Source organism: Geotrypetes seraphini, chromosome 2, assembly GCF_902459505.1.
Source record: "Geotrypetes seraphini chromosome 2, aGeoSer1.1, whole genome shotgun sequence".
In the NCBI taxonomy this organism is placed as follows: domain Eukaryota; kingdom Metazoa; phylum Chordata; class Amphibia; order Gymnophiona; family Dermophiidae; genus Geotrypetes; species Geotrypetes seraphini.
In genome coordinates, this window is record NC_047085.1 from 528,135,644 (window position 1) to 528,150,334 (window position 14,691).

General features: G+C 42.7%; 1 protein-coding gene across 2 annotated transcripts in view; it reads left to right on the forward strand.

The window, feature by feature from the left end:
- The window catches only part of AGAP3 (ArfGAP with GTPase domain, ankyrin repeat and PH domain 3), a 597,692-nt gene extending 589,651 nt beyond the window's left edge, over positions 1-8,041 (forward strand). For both annotated transcript variants that reach the window (XM_033932747.1, XM_033932746.1), the window contains exons 17-18: positions 1,642-1,897; positions 5,894-8,041. In XM_033932747.1, coding sequence (XP_033788638.1) covers positions 1,642-1,897; positions 5,894-6,079 — 442 coding nt within the window. In that variant the 3' untranslated portion in view covers positions 6,080-8,041. The remainder of the gene's footprint in view (positions 1-1,641; positions 1,898-5,893) is intronic.
- Positions 8,042-14,691: the final 6,650 nt, after the last annotated feature.

The window sequence follows — 14,691 nt, forward strand, 5'->3', positions numbered from 1 at the left end:
GAGTGAAGAGAAGCTCAGGTGTAACTTAACAGCGCAGTCCCCTTTTAACCTAACTGCTGTTCAAAATCTTGTCAAACCTCCCAGCTGCCACTTTCTTCAAATCCAGAAAGGCTCGTAACTGTTCTGATGTAAAAAAACCCAAAACCAAAAAACCCCAACATATTTCACTCCCAGATTCTTCCCCAAAAGAAATGTTGCTCCGAGAGTTGTTGTCTCAGTTCTCATAGCTAGAAACAACTTTCTCCGCTCCTGTAACGTCAGGGAATATCCAAACTTTTTTCCCATGAAACAAACTCTCAGTTACGAAAGTATAATTTCAGAACAGCTTTGACATCTTGTTCAAAAACAAAGGATATTAATAAAGTAGATCTCTGTAGCTTCAGATAATGTGGTTTCCAGCAAGTCATTAACATTTAATGGATCACCCATATTTAAATTCAATTCTTCTACTTCTGGGGTAGCACCTACCACTTTCTTAGTAGGCAAATAATATATATGGTTCAAATATGTTGAGAGGAAATTTGTAATACTTCAATCAAATATTTTTGGAACATTTCTATAGGTGCCACTCCCAGAGATTTCAATAAGCAAATATTTAACCTTCAATTATAGTTTTCTAATTGTTCAATTTTCCTTGAAAACTAAATGTTTTCTTTAGCCATTCCATTAGTTAAAGCTTGCAAGTCTTCTGTATTGTCCTTAACCTTCTTTTATTTCTGAGGCAAATTCTTCCAAATTCAAAGATTTTCCCAGACAATCAACTGTACTCACAAAAATGGCGACTTCCTGGGAAGATCTAGCAACCAAAGACTTCAGCCTCTTGAGAGCCTCAAATGCTCTCAAGTGTCACCACCATAGGTCACGATATCTCTGAGCCCTTGAACTCTCATGGCTCCTGCCCCTTGAATTGGGGTCTCCCCTATTAAAGGCTCTTCACGGGGTCAAACTGACAGGGCTGCGAGTGGAGCAGGATGTGGCGGCAGAACAGCCTCTGGGGAAGAGAGGGAAACCTCCAACTCCAAGCCTCCGGCAACTCTTCCTGCCAGAGACAACTCGGACTGCCCTCCAGTATATCCACGGAGACCAGCAGTGGCAGCGGTGAAATCCAGAATGGTTCATTGAACGGGGGTAGATGTCCTCACCGCAGAGAGGTCAGGACAGACACTGCCCTTTCGTTTTAAGTGCGGCATAGCTTGAAAGCTAAAAAAGGTAAAGTTTTGCAGTTCTGGGTTTCAACGCTAAAAACGCCGGTACCTTGCTGCCGCCATCTTGGCTCCTCCTCCTCCCCCCAACTATCTCCTGTTCTTATGTTGTAACTAAAGTGTCATTTGTCTATAAGTTGCTTCAAAAAGGTACATTTTAAGGAAAGCCTTACACTTAAAGAAAGAAATTCCAATCTAATATAGAGAAGAGAGTAAATTCTATAAAGTAGGTGCACCGACTGAAAAAGAGAAACTGCAAGTAAATTGGTTTTCATTGTACTTCCTTTAAAATACTTGCGAATGTATTAGTTAGCGAGAAGATACAGAAAAGATGCTATAATTATTGGGGTTCATGGAGCCCAAAAAGGCACCACAGTGGGTAAATGCAGCTCTAGTGGGTCTTTTGAAGGGATCACTTATTTCTGTCTTTCTCTTTTAGGGAGGAGAAAGAGCGCTGGATTAGAGCCAAGTATGAACAGAAGCTTTTCCTGGCCCCACTGCCACAGTCCGACATCCCCTTGGGTCAGCAGCTCCTGCGAGCTGTTGTGGAAGATGATCTTCGACTGGTGGTGACATTATTGGCTCATGGGACAAAGGAGGAGGTCAATGAAACTTATGGAGATGGGGATGGGCGGACAGCACTTCATCTCTCCAGTGCCATGGCTAATGTTGTATTTACACAGCTGCTCATCTGGGTAAGGAAAGAACTCTTGTTTTGCTCTCGGGCAGACTAGATCTTTCTCTGAAAAGATGGTAGAAGCAAAAACCGGAACACAATTCAATTAAGTGCGGGGTGAGCATAAAAGATCCTCAGAGGTGAAATGAGATAGTAATGCACCAAAGTCAAGCAGGCTGTGGTTCTGAACCAGTCAAGTTTTCCAGAATGAATGGGGACCTGGGCTTGATGGACCTTTGTCTTATGTTCTTAATATGAATGAGATAGATTTGCATACAATGGAGATGGTGCATGCAAATTTCTCTCATGCATTTTCATTGTGGATATCCTGAATTGAGAAACCCCTACATTAGAGAGAGAGTTGTCTTGGTGGCATCCTAAAGGATCAAAGATAGGCCTAAAGACTTTTCTATTCCGTGATGCATTTATTTCAGTCTAGTATCTATTTCTCAGTTATTTTTAATTACTTAACTTCAAAAAATTATTTCAAAGACTTTTCCCCACCCAAATGTTTTTTTCCCATCCCCTCTTTCTCCCTTTTCTCTCAACATTGTAACTTTACCCTACCATAAACCTCTTCCCTCACAATCAAGTTTGTCTAGTCTATGTTTTAATATACACTGTCTGTACCTCTAAACATTGAATATATTAACTCCTCTTCCTTTTTTATATTTTTATTGTAATGTACACCGGCCAGATATTTATTTGATGGTCGGTATATTAAAACTTAATAAACTTGAAACTTGATTTTGTTAAGGAGCTGCTTGGATAACAGCTTTAAGAACTTGAAATAATTTTGCCACTTAGAGACAAACTTTTCATCTTTCACTACATCACAGTTAGTAATTGCCAGTACAATGGGCTTTTGGTATGGTAGAGGACTGTGTTGGTGACAAGCTAGATAAAGCTGAACAGATAGCATACATCTGAGGGTACTGAAGGAACTTGGGGAAGGAAGTAGTACCGGAGGACTGGAGAAGGGAGAATATGGTCCCTTTCCCCAAAAGTGGAAGTAAGGAAGGGTTAGGGAACTACAGGCCCTTAAGTAAATTAATGGAAATGCTTATAGTGAAGTTTCTGGAATCCAGTGGATTAACTGGAGGCAAGTCTTGTCAGAGAAATCTGATCAATTTCTTTGACTCGGGATGATCAGAGAGTTGGATGTGAGGTAATTAAATTTTAGCAAAGCCTTTGATGCTGTTCCACACAGGTGTTTACAGGTCAACAATTTTATTGATGACTGTACAGTAGTGCTGCCCAATTCGCGATTCAAATCGATTGCACAAAAAATCAAACTCACCAATTCAAGGTCGGCCCCCTTGAGACCCGCTCACATTCAGGCTTTCTCTCTGCCGCAGCCACCAGAGTCCTTCATCTAATGTAACTTCCGGTTTTGCGAATGTGCGATCCGCGGTAGTGGCGGCAGCAACTTGCAAGCACATTGATTTTTTTGTAGTTATTGGCTCTTGGCTGGCTCGTTCCCAAAAGCATTTCTCCTCTCGAGACCCGCATCTAACTTTCAGCATAAGTAAAGGATCTCTCGGCTGCAGTGCTCTCTTCTTTTCCTGAGGCCATGGAATTGGGGGGGGAGGGGGAAGCTGAGGACCTTTCTTTAGGGAAGCTGAGAATCGGGAGGGGGCTGGGGAGGGGGAATATGGGGCCTATTTCTTTAAGGGATGTTCTGGGCCTGGGGAAGCTGAGAATCGGGGGAGGGGAATATGGTAGTGCTGCCCGATTTCCTTGATATTGCCTTGTTTAAATAAAATGTTTAAACTTAAAAAGTTGTGTCATTGAAAATGAATCAAATCAAAATATTTTTCACTGAATAGGAAAAGAACAATGCAGGTGATTACCCACAATCAAGAACATTAGAACTTTCTACCCCCAACCAACAAACCCCCAGTCAGTATCCCAAGCTCCCCCCCCCATCACAGCTCATTACACAATAAACTGCGCCCAGTCAGGAATAAGACATTTAAATATGGTTCTTACATTTTCATAAAAGATACACATTCTTTTACAAGATCCTTTGGCTTCCCAGTCTGCCAGTGCCAGACATTTGGTGGGTCCGACACAATAATCTTGCCTCTTTATTCAGGACAACAAAAGCAGTGGACGTATCAAACACCAACTTTTCTCTAATGCCCTGAAAAGAGGCCCCAACCACCTGACAAATAAAACATAGAACATTTTTCCAAAAACGGTGCACACCACCAAAACATAAGGCCCAATGGCCTGGCAGCTTGACCACATTTGACACACTGCTCTGCAGACTGCCCCCCCACAGTGAACCAACTGTTTCTGCAAAAAGTAAACCCAGTATAGCACTATAGTAACACTCCTGCAAAATGTGATATCCCAAGTTAGCAGCAAAGATGCACCGTCTACAAACCAAGCTCACATCCTTGCCAGGGGTGTATCTATTAAGTTGTTTATGTAATTTAGACACCATAAGGTCCTCCCCTTTGGCTCCCCTAAGAAACTATGCAGCTGTTGCCCTATATGCTTATTCAGGTGCACAGGATCCAAGGTCAACCCATCTGGCCCCAATCCACCTTTGGATATCCTCAAAATCCTGTAATGTCCCATTATTGTTCCACACAGGTGTTTAATAAACAAGAGTGCACTCAATATGGTTTCCAGATTGATGGACTGGATCAAGAAATGGTTGAGTGGAAAGTGACAGAGGGCAGTGGTCAATGGAGATCATTCTGAGGAAAGGGATGTTACCGGTGGTGTGTCTCAAGGTTCAGTTCTTTGGCTAGTTCTTTTTAACATTATTTGTAAACAAAATTGCTGGAGGACTGTCTGGTAAGGTTTGCCTCTTTGCAGATGATACTAAAATTTGCAGAAGGGTAGACACCCCTGGTGGTGAATGAATAATATGAGGAGGACACAGCAAACCATGAAGAATGGCCCAGAATTTGCCAGCTAAAATTTAATGCTAAGAAATGCTTGGTTATACATCTGGGCTGCAGAAACCTGAGGGAACAGTACAGTTTAGGGGGTGAAGAACTTTTTGTGCACGAAAGAGAAGCGGGACTTGTATGTGATGATCTTAAGGTAGCCAAACAGGTTGAAAAAGCGAAAGCTAGAAGGATGTTTGGCTGTATAGGGAGAGGAATGGTCAGTTGGAAAAAGGAGGTATTGATGCCTCTGTATAAGACTGGTGAGACCTCATTTAGAATATTGTGTACAATTCTGGAGGTTGCACCTAGAGAATGACACGATGACAAAATTCATCACCGTTCCCGTCCCCGCGGATAACCACGGAAATAATCCCATGTCATTTTCTAGTGTCTATTTCAACCTCGGTCCTTCTACACCAGCATTCTTCAAAGCAAAGCTTGCGGGTCAGTGGTTGTGCCCAATTATACTCTGATTCTTCCCTCCCTCCTTAAAGAATGACATGAAGATGGTTTCCCACAGGGACGGGAACGGTGATGAATTTTGTCACCGTGTCATTCTGTAGTTGCACCTTCAAAAAGATATAAAAAGGATGGAGTCGGTCCAGAGGAAGACTACTAAAATGGTCACCATTTTCATTTAAGTTTTAATGTTTTTCTTATTTTTGGTTCCTTTGACTATGTCTCAAGACCAGAAAGAGGACAGACTTAAAGATCTCAATATGTAAACTTTGGAGGAAAGGTGGGAGAAGGGAGATATGATAGAAACGTGGCATAAATGCGCATGAGGGAGGTGAGTCTCTTTCAGTTGAATGAGGGGCATAGGATGAAGGTAAAAGGGGATAGACTAGGAAGTAACCTCCAAAAATACTTTTTTGTGGAAAGGATGGTGAATGCGTGGAACGGTTTCCTATTGTTGCTCATGGAGAAGAAAACTTTGGGATACGTATATTGGATCTCCAAGGGAGAGGAAGGGATCGTAGATGGCATGGATAGGCAGTCTAGGTAGACCATATGATCATTTTTCTGCACTTAGGTTTGTTTTGGTCTGAAGAGACTGATGTAGAGAGGGCTTTATTGATGTTTGTCTTTTCTTCCCTCCCCTGCAGTATGGTGTGGATGTGAAGAGCCGTGACGCCCGTGGCCTGACCCCACTTGCCTATGCCAGGAGAGCTGGAAGCCAAGAGTGTACAGACATTCTTCTGCAGCATGGATGCCCTAATGATGCTTCCATGATCTCATCAACCCCCAGCCTGCCTCGTCAGAATACCAGCATGAGCCATGCCATTCCGTGACACAGACAAGTTGCCCAGAAGGCAGTGTCCAACTGCCTTCCTGACCAGATCATAGGAATGGCACCTGTTCCCTGTTTTGTGTAAAGAAACCTGCACTTGTCGACTTCCATTTGATGGCGATGGGAGCAAAAATGATTTGTTCCTTACATAAGGAGGAAAAATCATGCTACTGATCCAGGGTTGCTTCTTGTTTACAGCTGAATTTGCATTTACACAGGAAGTGATGCCATTGACATTTGTTCTTATGGAAATCATGCAGGTCATTTTGTGGAAGACTGAACTTTGTAAAATGACTCAAAGTTGAAGGAAATGGAAAGATTTCCCACTGTGCTTGAGGGAAAACCAGGGATTTGTTCTCTGACTTGTGTATGCATGCACATGACAGCAGGTAAACTATGGACAACTGGTTATACCAGGTCCCTGACATTGGGTGTCATTCACTCTCTCTGTGTCCTAAGCTGCTTTTTCCACAGTTCTATGCAACTATTGAGACACATACACATGAGACCAGAGCCTACCCCAGGAGGAAAGTCTCTGTCCCAATCAAAGCTCATGCTTTCCTCCCCACCCAGACAATGAGTTGAAGCCCCTTTTCCAGTAGAGAAATGTGGTAATCCAGAGGTACTGAGACTTCATGACTTCGCACTACCTGTGTTCACCACTGCAGAGGGTGGAAGAGGTTTTAATGGTAATGCTTAGAGTCAGAGAGAACGAAGACCGTCTTAATTTATTTTCTGAATGTAACTGAAAATAAATGTTTAAAATTTGGCTTACAGTATTATTTGAAATCCGTTCTCCCTTGGAAAATGGACTAATAAATCAGCACTCAGAGGAAGGCACTGTTTAAAGATTAACGCTAAACCACACGCATGGACGTTTATGCTAACTGAAACGGGGTGTAACCCTTCCAAGGCCACATGGGTCCTGGGCCTAAAAATGCATGTGGAAATTTCAGTTAATTCCAATCATTTCTTGTTAGGATCCCAATTAGCGTTAATAGGCTGCAACTGTCAGATTCTTTTAATAAGATAATGAGTTCTAACCCAAAAGCAAGGGAGACATGAAACAAAATCCTGATAGTTTTCATTAACCTCCTCATCTCTTTCCCGTCTCTCACTACACTAACCAAGCAGCCAGCTCCTGTCTGGGACAGCTTTCAGGAAAGGGGAAAGAAACGGCTCAGGCTACTCTCACCACCTCCTTGGCTTTTTATTTCTTCCTTGTGGGGCCAATCGAAAAGAATCTAACCAAACTGAAATGACACTAATTCACGGTTCTGGTACACTTTAGATTTAGCTAATTAAGATCAGAAGTCATGAGAGAGCAAGCGTGAAAGCTGATTAGTTGAATATGTAATTTGCGTAGACCATAAGAGCAGAAGTTTACAGAAATAGTTTATATGAATAATCAAGAGATCTGGACATTTCCGTAAGCAAGTTCATGGAAGCAGAAGTTGGAGTAATCTTCATACAAATAGGTTATGAGATTATGCCCACAGTCGTTCATTTCTGTGATGCCAGATGATTCCTAGACCCCCGACTCCAGAACTGTTTTTGTTTTTCATGTTGTTTCTCACCTTCCGCAGGAAACCTTTCTTTTTGAAACATATCTAGTTCACAAGATTACATGTCAATGCTTTTCTCTTCAGGGTGTCGTCATAGTCTAAGGTTTTGTCCAGAGAGAGATCTTTAGACAATCAGAGGCTAGCAGCCCATTTCTTGTACTTCAAGACATGAAAGATCTAAAGCTGTTCATAGAATCCTCTCTTCAGGTAAAAAAAATAAAATAAAATGATATAATGGTAATAACAGTGAAATAGCATTACAGAGATGACAGCAACGAGGGTCATTTCATAAATAATGCACACTATTCTTTTTAATTTACATGTTTTATTTTGTTTACAAGTATTTCTTTACAATCCTTCAATATAGTTTCCTTGCTTTGCAATGACCAACGTCCGGGAAGCTTCATTATTCCATCCAAGACACCGTTTTAGTTCAGTTGCCAAATGGCTTGAGTACCGGAGGAAGAAAGCTCTTCCAGAGATGCAAAATGATGTCCACACATAGGTTACATAGAAACATAGAAAAATGACGGCAGAAAAGGGCCAAAGCCCATCAAGTCTGCCCACTCTAGTGGCCCTTCTCCCTGAGTTTGCTCACCAACCCCCTGCCCTTACCTCATTAGAGATCCCACATGAATATCCCATTTATTTTTGAAATCTGCCACGCTGTTGGCCTCAATCACCTGCCGTGGGAGTTCATTCCAATGATCGACCACCCTCTCAGTGAAGAAATACTTTCTGGAGTCACCATGAAATTTCCCTCCCCTGATTTTCAGCGGATGCCCTCTGGTGGACGAAGGTCCCATAAGACAAAAGATATCCTCTTCCACCTCGATACGACCTGTGATATATTTAAATGTCTCAATCATGTCTCCTCTCTCTCTTTGTTCTTCAAGTGAGTACAGCTGCAATTTATTCAGCCTTACTTCATACGGAAGATCCTTGAGCCCCGAGACCATCCTGGTGGCCATCCGCTGAACTGACTCAACTCTCAGCACATCTTTCCGGTAATGTGGTCTCCAGAATTGAACACAATATTCCAAATGAGGTCTCACCATGGACCTGTACAGTGGCATTATGACCTCTGGCATCCTGCTGATAAAACCTCTATGGATACAACCCATCATTTGCCTTGCCTTGGAGGAAGCCTTTTCCACTTGATTGGCAGTTTTCATGTCATCACTAATGATTACTCCTAAATCCCGTTCTTCCGTGGTCCTAACTAAGGTCTCACCATTTAACGTGTAAGTCCTGCACAGATTTCTTTTACCCAGGTGCATCACTTTGCATTTTTTAGCATTGAAGTTGAGCTGCCAAGTCGATGACCATTGTTCTAATAGTAGTAGGTCCTGCGTCATACTGTCAGGCATAGTGCTTTTACCTACTATGTTGCACAGTTTGGCGGCGCCGGCGAACAATGATATTTTTCCTCTGAGCCTTTGGGTCATATCACTTATGAATATGTTGAATAGGATTGGACCCAAGACCGAGCCCTGTGGCACTCCACTGGTCACATCTGATGTTTTGGATGGGGTACCATTTACCATCACCCTCTGAAGTCTACCGCTCAGCCAATCCTTAACCCATGCAGCTAGTGTTTCCCCTAATCCCAGCGATTTCAACTTGTTCAATAACCTGCGGTGTGGGACGCTATCAAAAGCTTTGCTGAAGTCCAAATACACTACGTCCAGGGACTCCCCGGCATCCAGTTGTCTTGTTACCCAGTCGAAGAAGCTAATCAGATTTGATTGGCAGGACCTGCCCTTGGTAAATCCATGTTGATGGGGATCACGTAGATTTTCTTCATCCAGGATTGTATTAAGTTTCTGTTTGATCAGTGTTTCCATGAGTTTGCATACTATGGATGTGAGACTTACCGGTCTGTAATTCGCCATCTCTGTCCTGCAGCCCTTTTTGTGGAGTGGAATGACGTTAGCTGTTTTCCAGTCCAAGGGGACTCTTCCCGTGCTTAGGGAGAGATTGAAGAGCACAGACAATGGTTCCGCCAGGACTTCTCTCAACTCTTTGAGCACCCTGGGGTGTAGGTTGTCTGGTCCCATGGCTTTGTTCACTTTGAGTCTTGAAAGTTCGCAGTAGACGCTACTGGGCGTAAACTTGAAGTCTTGAAATGGGTCTTTCTGGCTTTGGAAAAAGGTCGAAGCCTGGTGGACTCATGTCTGGACTGTAGGGAGCATGAGGTAACACCTCCCAGCTGTATTCGCATAGTTTTTCATTGACGAGTGCAGAGCTCCATCTTCCCCACGACCAAAAAAATTTTGCTGAGCTCAATCAAAAGTCAAACAAATTATGATTTTTGCTTATGATCATGACGCCATCATCATCACATACAAAGTTCCATGTGGAAGAAGTGTCACAGCAATGTATTATCATGATTTTTTGCAAGAAATGCACAAAACCTGACCTCAGTTGCTCTTGGCTGGGCCACTCATTCTTCACAACAACGCTCGCCCACACATAGGGAATGTCGTCATTGAAAAACTATGCGAATATGGCTGGGAGGTTTTACCTCATGCTCCCTACAGTCCAAACATGAGACCACCAGACTTTTTCCAAAGTTGAAACAACCTATGCATGGACATCGTTAGCATCTCTGGAAGAGCTTTCTTCCTCCGGTACCCGAGCCATTCAGCAACTGAACTAAAACGGTGTCTTGGATGGAATAATGACGCTTCCTGGACGTTGGGACTCGATCATTGCAAAGCAGGATTGTAAAGAAATACTTGAAAAAAACATGTAAATGAAAAAAAATAAAAAGTGTGCATTATTTATGAAATGACCCTTGTAGCATTACAGAGATGACAGCAAGGACACTTCAGGCCTAGTGGTGCTAGTCAGATTACATTTCTGGCTTGTGATAGGCTACCATGTAGTTTGCTGCTTTGCTTGCTGGTATCTCCAGTTTCCTCTCAGATTATGTGGCGAATGTTTCTCTAAAACATATACTTCATCAAATACTTATCTGTAGGATTTCTAGATAAATTGCCTTGACCCTCTTCCACCGCACATTGGCATTAGTCAGATCACTGCACTGCTGTGTTGGTTTATTAGTCCACAATTCGGCCAGATACCACAACTGCAAGTTGGGAGCAAGTGAACTGAGCTGAGCCAGATGGCAGTGGGGCGATGCCAAACCTACCAAAGTAGAATATGCAGAGAAAAGTTGGATGGGATCTAAAGAGTGCTTAAGATGTCTCATTTTTGGGATTTGAGGATATCAGAAATATTCGCTGTATCCTGGGATTTTGGTGGGGGGAATCTTTCCAGGGAATTCTTGGGAGTGTTGTCCAGAACAGTCTTGAAAGCAGGTACTGGGGAATTTCTTCAGGATTCTCTGTAATCAGGTACTATGGGGGGGGGGGGGGCTTCTATATTATCATGGTAATAAAAGAGAGTTTTTCATGAGGAATGCCCCCAAATCAGGTACTGGGGTTTCTTCATGGTTTTTCTTTAATCAGGAACTGTGGGATTCTCTAAAGTTCCCCTGTAAGTTGATTCCCGTATCCAGATGGACTTTGAAACAAAACACCTATGCTGCATTTCCCAGGTTGAACTCATTCCTAAAGGTTTCACCTTCCAGTACAGATATGTACAAAGTGTACAGTGCAAATATTTATATTGAAGTTCTGTACATATGTGGGTCTCTTCTTTTGCTGTAAGTTACACAGTGTGTGGCTGATATGTATTCTGATGAGCTGCTCAATAAATGAAAACATCTAATTCCTGAAACCCCCCCCCCCCCAGTGTCTGGTTGTGATCTCTGCCATAAGTGACTGATTGTTGGCTTAGTTTCTGCTCCCTGGATTCCTGCTGATGGCTGCCAAATATATATGACATCTTTCAACACCTTTTATTTATTTAAAACTTTTTTTATACAGTTTACAAAACAACTAAATGGAGGACCTTAAGCAACCTGGGCCCTCCCCGGCACATCCCATGATGCACCAGGAAGGGGAAGGCCTACCAGCCGGAGTGGGGTAGGTGTCCCTCCAGCTGAACTTCCTGAATAAGGTAGGGAGGAGTGGGCGGGGGCACAGGGGGAGTTGTTTGTTTGTTTCTCAACCGCCCTTATCCAGGGCGAGTTACATATTAACATCCAAAATAACAGATTTACATTTATTGTACAAAACACTTCAGAGACACACTATAACAAATTACATAAAACATACACGTCGCATCAACAACAAATTTCAATTTAAGGCCAAAACTGGCCAAACCCACACATACATCAAATTATAAAATTCCATAAGTCATACAAGATGCCTCAATAACAGACATCAATAATCCAAATAAAACAAACCAGACCATCAAACACCCTCCGTGATCAGCTCTCAAGAGTCATCACCCCTTCACCCTCAACCAAACTCAGACCCTATATATGTCTTTTCAGCAGTTTCCTAAAGCTGTGAACATTTTGCTGCTGGCGAATGTATCCTGGAAGATTGTTCCACTCCCAGAGGCCAATGCAGTGAAAGACGCTGTTTCTGGAAGAGGAAAGCCTTAACTCCCACACAGATGGTACAGACAGATCACAATGTTCAATTGAGCGGAGCAGTCGAGCCGGCTCACGTGGCAAGATGCTCTGGACCAGGTGTTTAGGGGCCAACTTCTGTAAGCACCTAAAGACATTCACCAATAGCTTGTACCAGATCTTATCCTTTACTTTCAGCCAATACAACCTTATAAAATATTCTATTACATGCTCACGTCTGTCCAATTTAAACAAAGAGCGCACCACTGAATTTTGGGCCACCTGAAGCGCCCTCAAGACTGATTCTGGTACTCCCAAGAACACCAGACTCCAATAGTCAGAAACAGACAAAACCATCGACTGTAGCACCATCCTAAACAATGTGGCCGCTAGATAAGGTCTCAATCCATTAACTAACTGAAGATGAAAATACACCTTCCAAACTACAGCAAGCATCTGCCCTCTTATAGTAAGTCCTGAATCCAAAAGCACATCAAGATACTTTACTTCGCACCTTACCAATACTCTCTCCCTCAGCAACTCAACTGTCTCCGGAACATTAGCACCCAGGGTTCTTGTAACACACAACACATGTGTCTTCCGAATACTTAATTTCAGCCTGTTACGGTTCATCCAGTGTTTAATCGCTACCACTACCAACTGTAAGTGTGTTGAAACCCCATCAAAATCATCTTCAATGGGGAAAAAGAGTTGGTATGGTACGTCCAGGTCCGATAGCAGTTTACACAGTGAAACAAGATACAGATTGAATAAGGCCGCAGAGAGAGCAGATCCCTGCAGCACCCCTATTTTAACCTTACGGCTCGACAGTTTTTCATCCATAAGCACCTCCTGCCATCTCCCCCTCAGAAAAGACTCAAATCAGACCAGAACCGATCCACGAATCCCACACCCCTTCAGTCTGCTTAACAAAATCGCATGATCCACCATATCAAATGCTGCTGAGATATCCAGAAACACCACCAGGAATTGTTTTCCCTCATCCAGACCCACTCTCAATTCATCAAGCATAAATACCAACAAAGTCTCCATACTATGTTTTTTTCTGAATGCCATATTGATGATCATCCAAGATAAAATGATCCTGCAGAAACTGATGAAGTTGGAAATAAACCACCTTTTCCATTATTTTTGCCAGTACGGGTAATGATGCTATCGGAAGGAAATTACTGACTTCTCGGGACCCTACTTTCTTGTCCGTCATCAGTGATTTAATTGTCGAAATTTTCAATGGCTCTGGAATTTCACCACTCTCCAAAATTACATTGATAATCCTGGTAAGTATTGGAACCACCTTCCCTGCTAATTTCTTCAAAGCCCCTACTGAACGAGCATCACCAGAGGATTGCATGGGTCTGCAAGAACTTAAAGCAACCCTCACGTCATCCTCTTCCACCTCCTGGAAAACATTCCACTCCTCCCCTTCATCAACCCCCCAATCAAACATTCTCTCCTCTCCTTCCACCACTGGTAGTGTATTAGCAACGAGCACAATTTTCATTACCAACATACAGGGAGGTGATCCCTTTATTCCATCCCCACTCAAATCCCTCACAACTTGAAAAAGCTCATGAGGTTTATTCACAGCCCCCTCCACCCTCTGTTGGTACAGCTGGTTTTTAGCTGATCATACGACAAACTCAAAATCCTGGGCCAGAGCCCGAAACAATACTCCCTCCTCAGCTATCCTCCTCTTCCTCCACTTCTGCTCCAACTTCCTTAACTCCCTACGCTGTGTTCAAATCTTTTCCGTCAACCATTTAAGCTTTTTCCATTGCAACATCCTCTATCTCCCGTGCCCTGCTACAATAACAAAACAACTACAAACAATTCAAAACACAGCTCTGAGACTCATCTACTCATTGAGGAAACATGACCACATCACAGAGGCATACCTCAACTTTCACTGGCTTCCAATTCCAGCAAGAATACTATTCAAATTCTACAGTCTACTATTTAAGACTTTAAACGGAGATAGCCCAACCTACTTGAACAACTGCCTCATCCAAACCACCTCAACCAGACATAGGAAAACTCACACCCCATTTACACACCCACCAATCAAAGAAGTTAAACAGAATAAACTATATGATGGCCTCCTAGCCACTCAAACAGCAAAAATAGACAACCAAATTGCCAACTTTCTGATAACGACCCCAGATTACAAAGCTTTCAGAAAAGAAATAAAGACTATACTTTTCAAAAAATCCCTGAAAAAGTCCTAACCTCTCAAGCTTCTTTCTTTCATCCCTCTAAACCCCCAAATCAACCTGCTCCACTCTTTATTCCCAAAAAGGACCAGCAATCTTTTTGTGAAACACCCTCTAACTCTTTTGTAATCCACCTTGAACCGCAAGGTAATGGCGGAATAGAAATCCCTAATGTAATGTAATGTAAAATCCTGGGCCAGAGCCCGAAACAATACTCCCTCCTCATCTATCCCACTCTTCCTCCACTTCTGTTCCAACTTCCTTAACTCCATACGCTGTGTTCAAATCTCTTCCGTCAACCATTTATGCTTCTTCCTTTCCTCCTTCA